The 20,040-nt window shown below is 45.6% G+C and overlaps 2 protein-coding genes across 4 annotated transcripts in view; one reads left to right on the top strand and one right to left on the bottom strand.

The window, feature by feature from the left end:
* Window positions 1-9,234: 9,234 nt before the first annotated feature.
* On the bottom strand, window positions 9,235-14,530 carry UBIAD1 (UbiA prenyltransferase domain containing 1). Its single transcript, XM_068171389.1, has 2 exons — window positions 13,877-14,530; window positions 9,235-12,937 (listed from the first exon to the last, which is right to left on the bottom strand). Exons 1-2 carry the CDS (start codon window positions 14,391-14,393, stop codon window positions 12,450-12,452), a joined length of 1,005 nt encoding a protein of 334 aa, XP_068027490.1. The 5' UTR covers window positions 14,394-14,530; the 3' UTR covers window positions 9,235-12,449.
* Window positions 14,531-16,035: 1,505 nt separating this feature from the next.
* The window catches only part of MTOR (mechanistic target of rapamycin kinase), a 63,101-nt gene continuing 59,096 nt past the window's right edge, over window positions 16,036-20,040 (top strand). Inside the window, exons 1-5 of one of the 3 annotated variants that reach the window (XM_068171383.1) lie at window positions 16,036-16,183; window positions 17,248-17,411; window positions 17,795-17,903; window positions 19,207-19,439; window positions 19,795-19,995. In XM_068171383.1, coding sequence (XP_068027484.1) covers window positions 16,069-16,183; window positions 17,248-17,411; window positions 17,795-17,903; window positions 19,207-19,439; window positions 19,795-19,995 — 822 coding nt within the window. In that variant the 5' untranslated portion in view covers window positions 16,036-16,068. Of the gene's footprint in view, window positions 16,184-16,476; window positions 16,593-17,247; window positions 17,412-17,794; window positions 17,904-19,206; window positions 19,440-19,794; window positions 19,996-20,040 lie in introns of those variants that run through there. The other 2 variants (XM_068171384.1, XM_068171385.1) reach the window with 2 other exon arrangements.

Raw genomic sequence — 20,040 nt, 5'->3', positions numbered from 1 at the left:
AGCACTGGCCAGGGAGGAAAGAGACAGTAGCCCTTGTCTTGCTCATTTACCAACATACTTACAACAGTGAAAGGACTTGCTCAAGCTATGTAATGTGTAAAGTCCCATCAGGAGATTTCTGGCAGATTTAAATAGGTTCTTGCATTGTTCCTGGATTTTAACTTCTAAGGAAGGAATAAAGAGATTTCGGCATTTACTTTGGGCAGAGAAGGGAGAGGGCAAGTTTCAAAAGTGTTTGGACAGCTGAGAGGTATGTAGGTGTGCTTGGGACACTTTTGGGATGCTATCGATTGGGCTGGGGAATGTTCCAGGCTGCATGTGCACATATTTGAGACTGGCAACTGCTGCTGGGATGCTGCCTTTGTGGGGGCAATGAGACAGTCTGCATAGTGGAGGAGCCCAGCTGGCAGGCTCCATCAGCAAGGGGAGACAAGATGCTCCCTGTGGAAAATACAGCTCTAGAACTATGTGGATCCTACTCAGATCATTGCTGCTACCCCACAGGAGATAAGTGTTTTGGGGAAAGCTTCAATCCATGCTTCTGCAGTGCAGGACATTTGCAAAGCCCCAGCATCTGGCAGAAGGGGAAGGGAAGAATGTGTCTGGCATCGCTCCAGTCCCGTCCAGCTTCCCCAAAACTACAGCTCGGAAATACAGTCTAGCTTGCAAGTCTCTTCCTTCTTCCTCTCCACTTTCTACCTATGTGTTTGCTAGTGATGGTGTAACAGAGACAGAGAATAAATCAAGTGATATATCAGTGTTCTATCCCTGACTGTGTAAAGAGCTGCTATTCCTGATATGATTTACCATAGAGTGACAACGTTTAATGTCCACCAGAGCTATAATCTACTTAATCTTAACACAATCTTCCCCTGCTGAACCCTCCAGAGTTTTAACATCTATTTTCATGGAGTGTTTTTATTTTTATGACTCGATACTGTGATTATTGTCGTGCTCCTGCTCTTTGTGGAAGGAGAAATTAATAAGTTTTTTTCTTAAGCACTTTGCACCAGAACAGAATACCAATCAGCCTTCAAGCCGGGTTCCTGCCCCTTCTGGATTAATTTATGAACCTTTGCTCTAACTTTCCAAGACACAGCACTTTTCAGATCAACAGCAAGTCAGCACATAAGGCCTTGTTCCCCTTTCCATAGGCTCTCATTGTGGGAAGGAAAGGAGGCAGCCACTGAGAGGGGGAATATACGACTTTTTGTAGTTATCTCTACAGACATGTTCCTGTATCAGGGCATCGGCCTCATCACACCTTGGAGAGGAGGGTTAAATCACTGCCATTTATATGAATTATTCTCTTCCTTTGCCATCCTTGCTCAGTCTCCCAACCTCCTTTTGGAGGTCACTGCATCTTCCACTCTCTCCAGGAAATCACTGTTATTACACTATACCACATCTCTCTGCTCCAACAGTGATGACATGGTGCTCTCCTGTAATGAACACATTCCATTTGAGGGTCAGGCTACACAATCCGAGACCTGCCAGTTAAACTCTAACACAGATGGAAGAGGTTCTGTTTCTGCACACAGAAGTTGTTTATTTCTACCATGGAAACCACTTAGTTCAATCTCTAGTCCTTTCTTTCCTTTTCTACACTCACTAGAAAAGGAGTCAGAGCCTTCTGCTGTCCCTAGCCTCTTCCATCTCCTGAATAGGGTCTTCTGCTTCTACTAGTCTCCACAAGCCAGCACGTGTATGAACAAGCCATGAAAGGAGTGCATGCACACGAGATGCCACTTCTACCAGGATGATGTCTATCTCTTCCACTCCTAAGGATGCATTTGGTCTGTCATTGAAGTATTTCACAGCTAAAGATGGATGGCTGGCACAGATCCCCACCAATGCACTGCAAGGATTGAAAAATAGTGTGATAGTGTCCATGCCTTGGATTAGGCTGTTCCCACTTGGCACCTTATTGCTATTACAATACAGAAAGCTTCCCTTCTGCTAGGCAGCATTTGACATCTGATTTGGACAAGTATAACTGAGCATGTGAAGCTGAGGAGATGAAGGGGAATACACTTGGGCTCTCATTTTTCAAGTATTTTTTTCTAAACATAGACCTGAAAGGCAAGAGCTGGGTGAGGGGACCTGGCTTCCTATAATGGGGTATGCACATGAAACGCGTTCACATGAAACACCAGAGAGGCTTCACTGAATAGATACCCACAGATACCAATGAACACAACCAGAAAAAGGCACCTCCCAGCTCCCTGTGGTACAAGAGACTAGATTCCATGAGCTGCAAAATCCTACAGGAAGAGTTCAGGGCACAGTCTGGGTATTCATTGCCTGCACCTAGGCTCTCAGGCATGATCCTATATCATTTACCTCTCCCACTCCTGTTTTTTCAGGATGATCAAACCCTCATCATCTCCCAAATAGCTGACTGCTAAGGCAGCAAGATTAGCTGGCTGCATGAGCAGCCAGGCTTGGAGCCCAGCCTGAAGAGACAGTGCCAGTATTGATTAGGAAACCTGTAAAAAAATAAACAAACTCCCTGTAATTACTCAGCCTGATGGATGCCAGCAGGTTTGTTTGCTTCCTGCAAAGATGCCAATAGCCTAACGGAGCAAATATCACTGTTATGTAATAAAACAATGCAGGTAATTAAAAACATCCTGGCAGGACTATAAACATAAGCATTATCTATTAACTCTTTCAGTGGAGCATGAGGGAAAGGATGAAGATTCTGCTTTATTAGAGGGGAGACAGATTTAATGGATACTTGAATAAGAGCTGAGCCAGTAGGTAATCACATAGAGTTCAACATCGCCCTCTTTTCTGCCATGAAATATCCCCTTGAATATTATAGCATTCTTAAAGATCTCAAATTAAACCAGGGTCCCGCTGCACTGTGTTTCTTCTGTATCAACACCTCAGAGACTTTACCTTAAAACAAAGAAAAAAATGTAAAGGTGCCTTCCAGAGGACATCAGGCACCTGATACACAGCTTTCACCTCAACAAGTCTTTGGTACTGGTCTGTCAACAGGCAGGAAGCAGGGAGAAATGTAACCTATTTAAATGCATTAAGCACCTCACTGTGGGATCTCGTCCTGCTGGGATTCCTTACCTCAGATGCTTTTACAGAAAGTTGTGACCTCAAACCGTGACAGGCAGAGCACTGAGGGGAGGGGACACTTGACCAGGCCACAGTGGGGTCATGGGAGGTAGTAGCATTCTAATAGAACCTTCCTGTATTTGGTCAAGTTCCCAGTTTCCCTTCACCATTGGTCAAGACATTTTTCTTATACGGTCATAACCTGAGTTCACCTTTTGGGCATTGTGCCCCTATTCCTGGCTGTGTTGGCCCTGCCCAAAGGGTCTTTGGTTCTACTCTCTGCGCTCTGGTTTCCACATTTGCTATTTTCGTTATTAAAGTTTTTATTTTATTTTAGACCATCATTTCCCGTTCCTCTTATTTAGCCAGCTCCTCCCAGCCAAGCCATACAGAAGACTACAGTGGGCTTCTAAGCTCATACCTCACCACAACACAGCTGGCAGCATAACAACTTCATACTCAGGCTTTCTGTTGAAGCCAGAAAAATCTAAGTATAGGCTTCAGTGAGACTTCTCTGGAAACTCAGAGATTTCTGACAACTCCTTGTTAAATATTTTAAATAATTCTCTGTTTTCCTTCCCCAAGTGTACCTGAAAAATACCATCTTCCTATCAAGGATCATGATCAAGCAACTGTGACCTTCATGTGCATCAGTATTAAACGGCAACTGCTCTGGACAGCAGTTTATGAGGAGATTTTGGAAGAAAGGTCAAACACCTATGTCATGTGCAGCACAGATTAGACAAGATTTAAGCAAAAAGCTGCATTCAATGCCTAAAGGGGCCATGCTGCTATTCCTGTCAACAATCAGCTGGGAAGCCTTGGATAGCATTTCCATGCCTTAATTTCCCCTCAATCACAGAACAATTAATTTGTTGGTGCTTCAGCACCATTAAGGCTTAACAGACAGTGCTGTGGACATGTGAGCTATTTGTTTGCCAGACCTTGATGCAAAGTACTGACATGAGCATAGATCCCAAAATGTGATCCTGGTGAAGCAGAGATACACAGATTAAGCTGTGTTGACTCTGTGACTCACTAGATCACAATAGTCCCTAGGGTTTAAGTCCAGCTTATTTATAGCTGCTCTGAGCACAGAGTCCTTGGATCTCAGAATGACAGCTGGGAAAGGAAATGTAGATTTTTTTTATTATTATTTTACCTCTGGCGAATGTTTCTTGCTCACAAGAAGACATAATTAAATCAACAAAGACATAAAGATTCCTGAATCACAGACAATGCTGAATTGTATCTCACCACTTCTGCCTTGCTTACAGAGCAAAGAACTGACCTTGCTGATCTAAGAAACTTAACTGGTGCATGGAAATCACAGCCAGCCAAACCTAGGTAGTGAGAAGAAACTGGAAAAGCAGCCAGGTTGTCTTAGAGAGATATGAGGTGTACAGGGACTATACCACCTTTGAGACAGCTCAACGGAAGCTCAAACCATCTTTAGAGACTTTGATACTGCAAGAAATTGTAATGTTTTTTTCAACTGTCCATCAACAGGGATAGCATGAAACTCTCCTGGTGTAAGAATTCCTTCCAATAGTGCTCCTTCAAGCTTAGGAGACAGGCAGACCTGCCTTAGGCAGTCCCAGGTAGCCTGGGAGCCAGGAAACAAAGTATTGCAAGGCCTGTCCAGCCTCAAATGAACCAATACTAATATTCTATACCACCAAGAGCTGTCTCTCACCTACTACTACAAAAAAACCCAGCAGATTCCTTTACTTCCACACAACAGATAATAAATATTTCTTACTGTTTATAAAAGCATAATTACTGAAAATTTTAAGCACAGTAAAGAAAAAGTATGGCAGAATTTTCCTAAAAGCTTTTCTAATGGCAAAACAGACTTGTCAGTGGAAAGGTAAATTCCCAAGGCAGCTTATATTCTAAAACATATGGGAAATAACATCTCTGGATGACTTTTGCCTAGCACAAAAGGGTTTGTAAGAACAGTACTGACAGGATCTGAAGCTGGAACTCCAGATTTTCAGCTTTGGCAATGGAATTATTGCACATTATTCTTTCTAAGTAAATTAAACTCATTAATCATCATAATTAGTAATGCTCTATGTCAGTGATATGGTAACAGAGCTAGTGATTATATTCTGCTAAAGAAACTAAAAAATGATACTACAGCCATTACATGCTGCTTGCTGTCACTGTCTGGCTGTGAAGGAGGATGTTCATGCCCAAGGCTTAAGAAAGATGCCAACTTCAAAGAGATATGAGGGAAGCAAGTGATACCATCTCTCCCATGTTGGCTTCAAAGCCCCAGGACTGCTGAGAGTTAGCAGAAAAGAACAAATTCATCCTTCTTATGATTCTGCTTGAGTCATTTCAAGCATGACAAAAATGATTTTGGTCCATGAGGTTTCCATCTTGATTTATACCTAGCAAAGACAATATTATTCAAAAGTGAAGCCAGCTCCAGTGACATATCCCCAGGCATGGGCTAGCTTTTGTATGGAGTCCATCAGGATGCTGGGCTTTGGCACAATTGTCCTGATGCTGCTCACATCAACATTTCATCACCCTTTATATTGGAAGTGCATTAATAATGTGATTACCAATCATGAAAGATCTATCCATTAATAAGTGAGTGGGAGATTTTGCTACACATTTATCATTATGCAAGTGCCTTATACCAAACCCTAACTTGTAATACTGAGACTCTAGACAGGTTAAGATATTTGTGCAATAGCATAATCTGGCTGTAGGCCATTTTTATTTGTTGGAATGTATTTTTTTGCATACTCATAATGTCAGAGGGCAGTCTACATGCTCGATGCAATGCGACCATAGAAAATGAGGCCCCTGATGATCCCTGCCACAATGGGTTTACTAGCCACCCAAATCACAACAAAACTTTCAGTAAGTTTCTCTTCCTTCTTTTGCAAAATGGCTCTGGAGAAAGGGAGATTTTTAACAGATTCTAGCAGATTTGTTACTTGTAATCAGTTACTAAAATGTTTCACTAATTTCATTTTCATTCCTGCTCACTAGTCACGCTAGGTTGCTTAGTTACAATTGTCATTTGGAATTATTTTTGCTCCATTACTTGACAAATGATGAGCTCTCTGATTGATTCTCATGTTGATACTGACAGAAATTGAATGTAACACTTTTTTTCATCCAGCCTAGTATGACTGGATGGTATGAATGTTAGAGAAAGTAGATAAAAAGGAATCAATCTGAATGCCTTCCTCATAAAGAATATTTCTCACAGTAATGTCAGTGAGACAACTTGCCTGGAGTGGAAGAAAGGCCAAAATAAACTGATGCACACAGATTTGTCTATTTATTCTGTGACAGGCATGTGCTTGAAGAGACAATGTGCTCACATAAACCTGTGCTTGATAAGATGTCATTGTCCTGTAGCAGCTGTCTTTACCTGTTCCTCAACATACTCTTAGGACAGGTGTCCAAACTGCCCTGAAATATGGGATACAGCAGATCCTCAGGGCAGTGTCTTAATGCAATCCCCTCTGACTGCCCCCCTGAAATGTTATGCTAGCTCAGTCTTGGGGGACGGCCGAGGAGCAGAGCTTTAGAAGCCAGGAGAGAGAGGCTCAGTTTCCATATGTTTATTTTCTGGGGAGAAGGAGGAAGAAGAGACCAAACAATTGCGGAGGGGGTTTTTATCTAGGTTCTGGGGGGTTGGGGCCATCTGGCCTCTGGCCAATAGGTTCCCTCTAGGGTTTAAGGGTCATTCTAACATTCCTATCTGTGGGGGTCTGCTGCAGGGTGATACCATTCCTTAAAAAACTGCAACAGTGTCTCACTGAATTGCAACCACAAAGTGACAGCTCTCAACTCTGTGCTTCCTCATCCCCCATTCTTTAGTACCCTCCATGCTCCGCTCCATTCACTTCACATTCCATCTTTACCCCATACATTCATTTGCCATCTCTCACACCAGCTCCTTCTAAACCAGACAGTTCAGTTGATAGCAGCATTTGGCTCTTCTAAGTCAAGAATTTCTTATGTTGTGAGCTCCATCTGGTGATGTAACTGAAGCCTTCTCTCCAGCCAGTCTTCACAGTGCATGCAAGGTATTTTGTGCTAGACACAGGGGATCTGGAATTAAACAACACCAGGATAAAAAGCCTTTCTACCTATTGGAATTTCTTTAAAGAGAACAGTAACTACAAGAGCTGCTGTGTGGCACAGGCAGTGCATTCAGCAGGGGAGAAGGCTAGAGGAAAGTGGGGGAACACAGCCCAGCAGCTTCAGAGAGGACTGCCTCCATATCCATCCCAGACAGGTCTTGGCAACTGTCTGCAATGAGGCACATCTCCTACCACAGATGCATCTTCCTGATACATCTGTCAGGAGTTAATCCTTTTGGAGCAGTGCCTTTGCAGCAGTCACACACAGAATGGGCTGGTCTCCTGCTGTTGCAGAAAGGATCTTGTGGATTTGGTTGAACCACACTGACAGAGCAGCCAGAGGGAAACTGATTTCTCATTACCTGTAGCAGCAGAGCACTTGGGCTTCCTCTGCTGTCAGCATAAATCTTTTCATCAGAACTTGTTAAAATTGGGCATCAGAAGCCAATAAAAAGATTTGGCATTGTGAGGGTTGAATTCAATTACACTACAAGAAGGGGATACAACATGCTTTCCTTAAATCCAAAGCACCTTGGCCAGATGTTCAAAGCAACTCTGGACAGCTGCTTCCTTTGTGAAGAATTCCAAGCAATAGGAACAATAGAGCAGCAAACACCTTGGGTTTAGAGATTTCTCAGTGTATTTCGGCAAAGAATAATCCCTAATTGCTCTCTTTACCTCTAGGCCCATGTTACAACAACCACGTCTTGGTTTGAAAAACAGGTGTCTCCTAAGGAAGGCAGAAGCCTCCCTTGGAATGGAAAGGCAAGATGTATTCCATTTGCCATCTGTATGGCAGTAGTCTTCTGTTACTTGGGCAGTTTTTCCCTTATCTCTTCCACAACCAGTCCTCTCTCAGGGGAGACATCTGCTGATAATGGGCTATTGAATGTCACTGCATGACTGATAAGAACTAGAACACCCCATTGTGAGATGCTCCGCCCAGAGAGAGGAGCCAAGGATTCCTACCTGGATATAATCTTGAGTTTCTGGAACAACAGCACGGCTTTTTCTGCACTGGATTTCCCAGAACAGCTGCCTCTTCCACTGCCTCTTCAGAGGAAGACTGTACCCTTTTCTAGAGGATCACTGCTCCAACAGAACCACACTTGACACTCCAGGAGGACTGCAGCCATAATTCCCAGCTGGACTGCTACCAACACCCTGACCAACAGGGTGTCAGGTTGTATTCTGTTCGTGTTGTTTTGGTTTACTGTAAAGTTTATTTTTTCTTTTTATTTTCTTCCCTAATAGACAACTGTTATTCCTGCTCCCATATTTTTGCCTGAGATCCCCCCTTAATTTCAAATTTATAACAATTCAGAGGGAGGGAGTCTACATTTTTCCATTTCAGGGGAGGCTCCTGCCTTCCTTAGCAGACACCTATCTTTCCAAACCAAGACAGGTTCCTCTAGAGAAAAGGCACTGCAGCAGCAATGGAAGAGCAACGCTGCCATCTGCAGACACTCAGAATTGAAGTGTCCTTATTTGGAAAGATCAGCCATGTGTTGATGTCGTGCTAGCCTGCATTTTATCCTTTGTAACTATCTCTAAATGCGTTTGTGAAGCACACTGTGCCACTGGCCAAGGCAGGAAAATTTCAAACCATGCTTTATGACACACATGGGGGAGGCATTCTGCTGTCGAACAGTGACCATAGCACTGGAAAACTGGTGAGGATGAAAAAGTTCATCTTTATTAAAGGTATTAAAGTTCAGCTGAAACCTCCTTACAAATACTGAACAGTACATGACACAGAAAACTGCATCAGAGAAAATTCTGCACATTGATTAATATACCAGAACTATACTAAGCCAGCCATTAGTAGGAAATGATCACTGCTGCAGAACTGTTTGCCTTGTGATAGGGAAGGACAGAATGATGTGATTCATAAAAGGACTTTTACACAAAAAAGTATGATTTTTCAGGCACTTACACTATAAACAAGGCAGATGAAGACCTTTCTTTCTTTCATGACCACGTTTTAATCCATGTGCAAAAATACAACTTGAGTAATATAAAAGAATCAAACACAGCATAATTAACTGAGTAACATTCAGATAGTTTATTGGGTAAGAAAGGCCAGGAGGTGCTTTAGAACACATTAACAGATGGGCTACAGATCAGTTCATCTACCAGTGCACATTCATCACACTGCAATACAGCTCATCAAGAGGGACCTGAAAGAAGTTTCTAAAGTTTATATTCAGGGAAAGTAGCATGGGACAGGGAAAAGTGGGGTAGGGGAAGAGACCCAGCATCTTCATCACAAAGCAAACCAATAAATGAACCTCTCTTACCACTCACTGATTATATGTGAAGATTATTTTGGCCTCATTACATTGGTTAATTCACCCTTTATGTTAGTTTGTATCTAAAATGTTTTCTAGTACTAACAAGCTTTTTGAAAAGCACAGAAACAATGCACTTTTTACTTTCAAAGCTCTTTATAACAATGATGTCAGCTCAGCAACTCTCTAAGTTAGGCAAAAATTAGCTTTTTTCTGAGACAAAGAGAAGTTAAATGACTTCCTCAAAACCATGGTGAAGAACATGTTAGTTATTACTAATATCCTTAAGAACCTGGAATGATACTGTTTTTCAAAGAGAGGGAATTGGAGGCAACCAGCATCTGCTAGTAAGGAATTACCCAATTTTCATCTCAGTTTTACTATTAAAATACTTTTAATTCCCCCTTCCTTGGAAAGTGTTCCACATGTATATTTTTGTAATAATGAGCTGTTTCATCTTAGTAACAAAAAGCACTGGTCCTTTCCAGCCCTAAGAAGACATCCCACCCAAGAAAGGGTAGTCAAGATACAGTAAGAGTTACATACTCCACAGCACCAATGATCTTCCCATTATTGCAATTAACAGTTATCAAAGATACAAGCCAAGTTATTTTAAGGAATTTAGCTGGAGTACTCTGGTTTTTGTAAAAAAAGTAGAGAAAAGATAACTAACCATTCTTTGAAATGGAAAGCTATTAAAAACCAAGCTATCCTAAAATGAAGCACACAGCTGCTACAAAGGGAAGGATTAACCCAATAAACCTGCATATCCCCAGTTGCAAGGTTAACAGATTTGTCAGCTCAGCCCTTACTTAACCTGACAAAAGCTTTTGGTTTGCAGAAATGTGAAATGGATATTGGAGCTAGGCTCTTCTTCATTCTGTAGGTCCACAAAGAAGCAACAGTAGAAACTCTGTTGTGTATATCTGCATTGAATACAGTTTCCAAAACCTTCTGGATATCCCCCTCCCTTGGAGCTGAACTCTTGCCTTTTCTCCTTGTGCTTTTAATCCTAACAAGTATTTTGCTGTAGAAAGCAGCCACTGAAGTCCATCTCTTCTTGTCCTGTGCCTAGCCAGATTAGAGAGATCATTTGCCCATTTTAATAAAAAAAAGATCAAACTGTGGCTCCTCAAATAGGCCTGCAAAGACCCTTCCCATTAACTTCAGCTCAGATATAACTGCTGGATAACACGAAGCCATAAAAGTAGTCTCCAAATAGCGTTCATATGTAATCAGGTATCATCAACTCAGCTTTACTGCTGTCACTACAACCCACTAAAGGGACACTTGGCTCTTTCAGATTTACACCACGAGGGCATAACTTACCTATGACAGATGCAGGGTAACACCATGGGAGTTTACTGCTAGTTTATTGCTCGTGTGTAAAAGCCCGACGCAGCAGTCACACACACACACTTGTTCAAAAGCCAGGCTGTGCCCTGGCACCAGGAGCTCTAGTTCAACACCTGTGCCAATTCCTCTGAGCTTATCAGAGCTCCTGCAAAGAAGCTTTTCACAAAAACCTGTGTACAGGTACTAAATAACACAGAAGAGGATTCAGTTGCCACTAAGTAATATGCTATGGATCAAATCCATCTTTGCACTGGAAGGCACATATTTTCTCCATTATGTTTGGCATTTTTTCACACAGCTACATAGCTACTGAAACAACTCTCCAAAGGGCCACGCGAACTGCAAGTGGCAAGATCTGCAGGAGAAACCAAAGCAATGCTGTAAGGTATAGAGTGGGGAAAAGAGGTGGGCAGCTTCCCTTCAGAGATCACTTAATTGTGACAAACTCTGGACTCCATTAGGAAAAATCTTGTTAAGAAAATTGGTTTCTTCCCATTTCCTGTCCTAATTTTTATGCAGAGCCAATGCAATAACCCAGATTTGTTTTTTGTAATACTATAACTTTCTTCTTTGGTGAACTGGGCTTCTTATAAGACCTTTCACTTTAATACCGTGAATAATACTCTAAATAAAGAGAGAAAAACAAATAGGAAAAAAAAGCTTTTTTAAAATCAAGAATTTGTTTTCCACCTATGTATCCATTAATCCATAGCTATTCAGAGAAACCTAGCACTCTGTCAGCTCCCCCTAACTCAAAAACTGTCATTTCAGAGAGCGAATTCTAAACAAATACAAAAATGGAAACCATTTGATTTTCTACCCATTAAGGGCTTTCCAGTTGCATGGTTTGCACTTACAGCTTCAGCTTTTGTAGCAGAATACAGGTTTACTGGTTTTGGCCTGATGTTTGTGCAGTGGGCTATTTGTGCCCCATTTTAGCACTACAATCCACAGAGATTTATAACTTTGAAATTTCTGGACTATATGGGATAAGCAGAAGCAATAGTTCATGAATCAGTATCTAGTGCATTTCAGGGGGCTTGGAAATAAAAGCTCAAAATTTGGCTAGGAAAAGCAAAACAAAAATTAAAACATACTACAGATGAAGATGAAATACACTTAAAAGAGAGTGAATTAATGGCACCTACATAGTGATGCTAAACATTTGGCAGTGTTTTCTGATTCCCATATGGGAGCCACTGGACTCCTTCACCACTACAACAAAAGAAGTGATAAGAGAAATCATTGTGCTTGTGAAGTGAATGGAGAGTGTGATTTGAGGCTCTATCTTCCACAGAGTGAACTGACAGTGAAAAAATTAAGTGGCAGAAGGATGAGGTTCTTTAAACATTTCCTTGACCTTACGTCACCTTGTTCCTCACAGCAAAGCCACACAGTTCTTCCCTTCTGAAGAACTGATAAACCACTTTATTGAAAGTATAAGCTGTGTTGTGTAAGCTATACAATATCAGAAATCGTAACATTCACTATCAACAGTGCAAGGTGGTCTTTCCATTCTTCTCACTGTCCATAATGGGTCATTTATTCATAACATCCACTGTTAATTGGCATGAATAGTGAATTATGAGGCTTGACCCTACAGCTCTTTTCACAGTTTGGGCAGAGCACCAGCTGGTGCCAATGTAATGCCAAAAACATAGAAAAGCCCCAGCAGCAGATTGAGTTTGGCTGTCCGCTGAGGAATTTTGCAGAAGTTCTGACTCCGGAACTGTCTTTCCAGTGAAAATGCCATCGGGATGGTGAGCAGTGGCAATGCCATGCTGATGGTATAGCGTGTGGCCAGCACACAGAAAATCAGGTAGGGCAAGAAGAGCAGCACAGTGTAGAGAATATAGGAGAAGGTGGGGCCAATGAGGATGGCCAGGGTGACGATTCCCGCCTGCCGGTCCGACTCCATGTCCCGTGTGTTGTTGCTGTGCAGGATGGCCTCAGTACTGAGGGCCAGAGGGACAGCGTAGAGCAGGGGTGACAGAGACAGGTAACCAACCTGCACTGCATGGGCAAACATGACAGCCAGGGGCCCAAAGGTGATCAGGATCACCACGTCGCCGAGCGCAACGTATTTAAATCCAATTCCTGCGGCAGGACACAAGAATAAAATCAAGCATTATTAAATAATTCAAATGACAGAAGAGAATGGATGACATAACAGTTCCCATAGGAATATTCCTATATTCCTATATATCCAGCCTTTCCCACAGAAACATTACAAAACAACCAAAGCACATGCAACTATGGACAAGAAACACATTATCTCCTCCTCCTTTTTTAAGATAAGAATTTCTCCAGACAAAAAAATGTAACAAAAACTAAGGGCCAGGTTTTAATACCCATCTAGAAATACCTGTCTCTGCAGAAACCTATAGAAATGAGGTACTTTTCAGTGTGATCATGCATACTAGAACCTGATCCTAAAGAAATACAGAAAATGCTCAGGACAAAATGCAAAAAATGACAAGACACTTTCAGGGAAACCCGCATAACTGAAGGGCTGACAGTTAGAAACTAAGCTGTTTTTTCTTCTCCTACTAATGATGTTTGTATCTATCTATGCAACACAGGAAAACACTAAAATATCCTTGTCTTATTAAGAAGAATCACAAACTGTACAGCATTCACAGTGAAGCTCCATCTAAAGAATAACAACAAAACATTCCAAAACAAAGTAAAATTCCCACCAAAGGAAAGAAATTATGCCATTAGCTACACTGCTAAAGGATATGAGATAAACTTCACAAAAAGATTCAGCAACAGTTCTGAGAAGCATCTAAAGCCATATATCTAATCAGTAATGCCTCGACACTTCTATTCAACTGAAGATCCTAGTATGACTCTTCCCACAAGATTCAATTGCAAAGAATGCAAGTTTACATACCAGTATTTCAGGAAATACCACAAATATTTTATTGCAGGGCACTAGATAGAACACGTGTGTCTTCTAGAAACCTCTTGACAATTCAGCTGATTCTATCACTTCTACATTCAGATTCACAAGTAACGGGATGCAGCACTTACCTCCGGTATAAAGGAAGGAGCTGGAAAGTCCTCCAAAGTAAATCAGGGCCAGGTGCTCCAGCTTGAGCGTCGAGATAGCGTAGAGCCCGGCAGCGCAGATACAGCCCACGGTGTACAGAAAGACTCCAAACCGGACTACATCCTGCGGCTCCAAAATCTGGTCCACCAGTGTCCTGTCATCACTCTTCTTGTGATCGATGCCTTTGGAAAAGTCATAATAGGTATTCACCAAGTTGCCGGCCCCGTGCACGGCCAGGACGGTCACGGCGCTTCCCAGCAGCAGCCCCGGGTCGAGCGCTCCCTCGGCCCGGTACGCCAGCGCGCTGCCGAGCGCCACAGGGGTCAGCGAGGCACTGAAGCTCCAGGGCCGGAGCGCCAGCACATAGGCCGCACACTTGTGCCTCCAGCTGCCGGGGGCGGCCCCGTCAACGCCCGCCAACGCCGTGCCGCTGCTCTCGCTCCCGCGGGGGCTCTCGGCGCTGATACTGATCTTCTGCACCACGTCTGCCGGTCCCATGCTCGCCCCGCCGTCTCGCAGCAGCAGCACCTAGAAGGGGAAGGGCCGCGCGTTAGCGGGGCCCGGGGGGAGCGGGGGGCGCCGCCGCCATGGCGGCCTGCGGGAGCGGCGGGAGCGCCGCCATTACCCGCCCTACTACGACCTGCCCGGCCTCGCCACCCCCGCGGCCTTGTGCGAAGAGTTCCGCCCCTGCCGGCACCTCCCGGTGTAGAAATTAAAAGGAAAATTAAGCGGCCCGCGGCGGCGAGGGGGTCACCCCGCAGCACGCGCCAGCACCACGATCCATGGCACAGCCGCCACGGAGCGCCCGAAGGCAGGCGCAGACACAGCCGCCCGTGCCGCTGTCACGGGCAGCGGCCGGACGCATTTCAGCGGGGCACCCCGGGCACGGCGCGGCCGCGGCCTGCTCCCTTTGCGCATGCGCGAGGCGCGCTCGGGGCTCACGCCCTCAGCGTGGCTGGCGCTGGGCAGCGCCTGAAGGCTCGGCTCCTTGCAGCCCCCTCCTCCGGACACACCCAGCGTGGCTGGCGCGGGCAGCGCCTGAAGGCTCGGCTCCTTGCAGCCCCCTCCTCCGGACACACCAGCGTGGCTGGCGCTGGGCAGCGCCTGAAGGCTCGGCTCCTTGCAGCCCCTCCTCCGGACACACCCAGCGTGGCTGGCGCTGGGCAGCGCCTGAAGGCTCGGCTCCTTGCAGCCCCCTCCTCCGGACACACCCAGCGTGGCTGGCGCTGGGCAGCGCCTGAAGGCTCGGCTCCTTGCAGCCCCCTCCTCCGGACCCACCCAGCGTGGCTGGCGCTGGGCAGCGCCTGAAGGCTCGGCTCCTTGCAGCCCCCTCCTCCGGACACACCCAGCGTGGCTGGCGCTGGGCAGCGCCTGAAGGCTCGGCTCCTTGCAGCCCCCTCCTCCGGACCCACCCAGCGTGGCCTTGGACACTTCCATGATGGGGCAGCCGCAGCTTCTCTGGGCAACCCATGCCGGGACCGCCCCAAACATTTTCCTAACTTCTAAACTAAATTTCCTCTCTTTTCGTCTGAACCTATTCCCCCTTGTTCCTGGTTAAGAGTCCCTCCTTGTATGCCCCTCCTGATACTGAAAGGCTGCTCTGAGATCTGCACACATCCTTCTCCCATAACAGCACCACACAGCTCGGTATCACTTGCTGAGGGTGCCTCGATCCCATTGTCTGTGTCGCCGACAAAGCTGGTGAATACTGTCAGCCCCAGTAGCAGCCCTGAGGGACACCACTCGTCCCTGGTCTCGATGTGGACAGCAGAGCCGCTGACCGTAACTCTTTACGCGCGTCTATCAGCTAGTTCTTTATCCAACGAGTGGTCTATCCATCAAATCCATGTCTCTCCAGTTTAGAGACCAGGATGTCATGCGGAACAGTGCCAAACGCTCCACACAAGCTCAAGCAGATGATGCCGGTTGTTCTACCCTATCTACCCATGCTGTAGCCCGGCCATAGCCGGCACCTCACGGAAGGGCGGAAGCCGGCATCGGGAAGGCGGGCCTACTGAGTAAGCCCAGCCATTCTATTGGTCAGACGTACTGCCACTCACACGCTAGCGCCTCGATGATTGGTCAAAAGGCGGCTGTCCTTGTGGTTCCTCGGGGAAGGGGCGGAGCTTTGAGCGCGTCTTCCCCGTTTCTCTTTTTCTATTGGTCAGGCGTGATGCCGATCACGGCGTTCCTGGGAGCCTATTGGCCAGCAGCGGCTCGCCGGCGCTGCAGGCGCGGCGGCGGGGCAGGCACGGGCCCGGGGCCCGGAGCAGGGGAGGCGGCGGCGGGTGAGTGAGTGAGAGCGGCGGTGTCTCTCATCATCATCGGCTCCCCTTCCCCTGACCTCCCGCTTCCTGCCCGGCCCGCCCTGCCCGAGCTCCCGGCCGCGCGGCGCTGCCGCCCGCGGCCCCGCCGGCCGTGCTCGCCTTGCCCCGCCTCAGCCCTCCCTCACTCTCGGCCTGCGGAGCTCCCCCCGCACTCGGGCCTGCCGGGTCCTGTCCGCTGGCTTCTGTGGCCGTGAGGGAATCCCAGGAGCTGACTCCGGGCTGGGTTGATGGGCGGTACCAACCCCCCGCGCTGCTCTTTGATCCGGGGAGCCTCTCCTGGGCTCCTGCCAGCAGCCACCTCACCTATGGTCCCGCTGGATGTCTGTGACCGCGTGTGGAATATTTGGGGAGAAGCAGTTGAAGTTCTAGTGTTAGTGCTTGGTTTGGTCTTATGTAATCTGAATATCGGGGGGGGCGTCAAGCATCTGAAATGTTTTTGACATAATGCAAGGCTCCTGAGAAAGTTTGTTTATGTGTTATGCTAGGGAACCCCGTGTTGCAATGATTGGTGTTGCTATAACTGGACCTCCCGTCTCTGAATATCTGTTAGAGGCTGTAACACCTGCCAGTGCTGAGAATTCCTTGTGTTGGTGTAACACTGAGATTTCTGTGAAGAAAACTTGGATGAAAGTGTTCAGGGAGGAGTTGGATATGATAGTGATATAATCCTGGGAATGGTTGTGCTTATTTGTTATTGGTAATTGCAAACCCTAATTTCACCCTGCTGTTTTTCACCTGTTGCATTACCCTTGATTTAGGATTGGATCACCCTAGGGGACCTGGCCTACTGCAATGTATTTTGGTATTTGAGGAACCAGAGAGTAAATAGGCTGGGGGTCGTGATATGTGGTGATAGAGTTTTATCCTGGAGTGTAATGCCTAAGGAATATAGTCATCACTTGTAGTTTTATGGTCTACCAACACAGCATCTTTATGGCTATTTTGGGAACAGTCAGGAGGGACAGCCTTAAGAGAGAAGCTTGGAGATTTCAATTCAAGCAGTAAAAAAATGTGTCTCTCTGAAGAATTTACAGGACTTGATGCCCCTGAGCCCCGGCATACTACCACCATGTCGGGCACCGTGTCCATTCTCCAGCAATTTGCCAATGGCTTGAAGAGTCGCAGCGAAGAGACAAGGGCGAAAGCTGCCAAGGACTTGCAGCATTATGTCACCATGGAGCTGCGTGAGGTGAGTGCTACAAATGGGGTTATTTACCCTTGTGCATCATGTGAGTGTAGAGTGATGGGCTGGGTGCCTTGGCAGTGGAGGTTTTTGGAACATGGAAGCTGGTCTTAGGGAGGAGATAGGGCACAGCGGAGAGCTTCTCTTTGCCCCCTGGCATGTAGGAGAGGTGAGCAAGTTGGTGACACAAATGGGTAGTCAAGTACCAGAATAGGTAAACTTACTGCATATGGGTCAAAAATAAGAGAAACTTTTTTGAGCTTGTAATGTATGGTTGATTTAATTTCTTTCTGTTTAAGTGGCATAAGAAGCATTGTCTTTATGGAGGTTTTGGAGCAGGAGGGAGGGAGAGAATGCTGAAAGCTGATTTGAACTTTTTGCTTTTACAGATGAGTCAGGAAGAATCTACCAGGTTTTACGATCAGCTGAACCATCACATATTTGAGCTGGTCTCTAGCTCTGATGCAAATGAAAGGAAGGGTGGCATTCTGGCTATAGGTAAGTGAAAGTGCATAATGTCTCTGCTGAGTTTTCTCTTCATGCAACTGTCTTTAGGGACTGATTTTCAAAAGGATCGAGCTTTTATAGTCAGAGCCTGATGTCTGACAGCTCAGGGTGTGTTCTAGTTGCTGGCTCTGAAAATCTGTGTGAAGTGTCAGCATGGCACCTACTGAGAGTGGCTGAAAACCTGGTACTTAATGGACCCTGAGCTCTTCTGGGAGTTGAGCATCGAATGTGAATGCTGAGCACATGAAAATTCTGTTCTGGAGCTCAGCTGAGAGCACTTTGTACTGCCCCTTTATATGTTTCAGGGTAGGCTGACTTTCTCAACTCTCTTCCATCTGGAGAGATTGATTCTTGTTATTTACGTTTACCTGGCTCCATAACAGCAGTTTGCATCCCCAAGAGGGGCTCACATATCTTCTGCTTTGATTCTGATCAGCCTCTCCATTAGTGGCTCTGGCTGTGTGTTCTCTGTGAGATTGCAGAGCTGCCTGAATCCCTGCTCTTTGGGAAGTCAGCTTGCCTAAGTACTCTGCCTTCCAGGCAAGTAGCCTGTATTGTAGCAGTTACTTCTTAAATAGCCAAAGAGCTGTTTATGGTTTAGGCTCATAGACATAATTATCCAGTCCCAATGTGTCTGAAGGCAGTGTAAACCCCTTAGAGAAATCTTTATTGATAACATCAGGTCTTAAGCTTACAGTATCACATTAAAATTGTTTTGTGAATTTAGTGATGTTGAAAGCTGCCAGCTTGACAGCCCTGGACACTGATGGCCTCTTTATCTACAAAACAAGTACAACCCAGGCACTGGCTACAAAAGCTTCTGCCATGCTGGTGTTTGATGAATTGCCTCCACCCTCACCAGGAGAGACTGTCTCCAGGACTGAGGAGGAGAGCATTTCCTTGGTCTGTTCAGTCTTTGACTTCTCTTGTGAGGTGGACTAGCTATAGTAGTTGCATGCAGATGGATGTCTGTCTATTAGGAACAGGTCCATGATCCCAGGGTGAATTATTTTTTTTCTCTTCTAAAACTAAAAATGGGGAAAATCTATGAGGCTACCAGATGCATTTTTCCACTCTCTTAAAATGTTCAGGCTCAATAGAATAGTGGCCCTTTCCTGTGCTTGATTTTTTTCTTCCCCTGTGGAATTTTAGTTTAGGGGGACTTAATGGGAATCTTTACGGAATGTGTAGGGAATACTAGCTGTTATCCAGGGAATACCTGCTGTCTGCCTCACTGACTCTTGGGGAGAACTGCAGCACATGAAAACTACAGCGTTGCTCCCTTTCTCTGCAGCAAGTCTTATCGGTGTTGAAGGAGGTAATGCCACCCGTATCGGCAGGTTTGCCAACTACCTGAGGAACCTCTTGCCATCCAATGACCCTGTTGTAATGGAGATGGCTTCCAAGGCTATCGGGCGGCTGGCAATGGCTGGTGACACCTTCACAGCTGAGTATGTGGAGTTTGAGGTGAAACGAGCTCTGGAATGGCTGGGAGCTGACAGGAATGAAGGTCGTAGACATGCAGCTGTAAGTGATGCCTTTTTTGTTTTCCTGAAGTAGTTGGGATTAGTGAACAGTGGTAGGAAATATGCACAGAAATATGCAGAAAAGCTTTGGTCAGGATGGGAATGGTTGCCAGTCCATGTCTGAGAATCTGTAATGCTCTCATGGCAGACAGCGTGCTGCTTTACTGCTTCTCCATTAGCTCAGTGACTAATGAAGACCAAGACACTGTTATGCTAGGAGTTGTCAGAGTGTGGGGATGGAAACAGCTCACAGACATTGACAGTCTAAACAAATGGTACTACACTGTAAAAGTTATGAGGTTTGCCTCTGTGTGTCTCATCTTTCAGACTGTTACTGTTTCCCTCTGCACCTCCAGGTTCTTGTCTTGCGTGAGCTGGCAATCAGCGTGCCTACCTTCTTCTTCCAACAAGTGCAGCCGTTCTTTGACAATATATTTGTGGCTGTGTGGGATCCCAAACAGGCCATCCGAGAGGGAGCTGTCTCTGCCTTAAGAGCCTGCCTTATCCTTACCACGCAACGGGAGCCAAAAGAGATGCAGAAGCCCCAGTGGTACAGGGTAAGAAAATAACTTTGTTTTGAAGCAGCCCCTTATAATGCAATA

The sequence above is a fragment of the Anomalospiza imberbis genome, chromosome 23 (assembly GCF_031753505.1).
Source record: "Anomalospiza imberbis isolate Cuckoo-Finch-1a 21T00152 chromosome 23, ASM3175350v1, whole genome shotgun sequence".
NCBI lineage: Eukaryota > Metazoa > Chordata > Aves > Passeriformes > Viduidae > Anomalospiza > Anomalospiza imberbis.
Note: the sequence above shows the minus strand (reverse complement) of the source record. Positions and strands in the feature narration are given on the sequence as shown.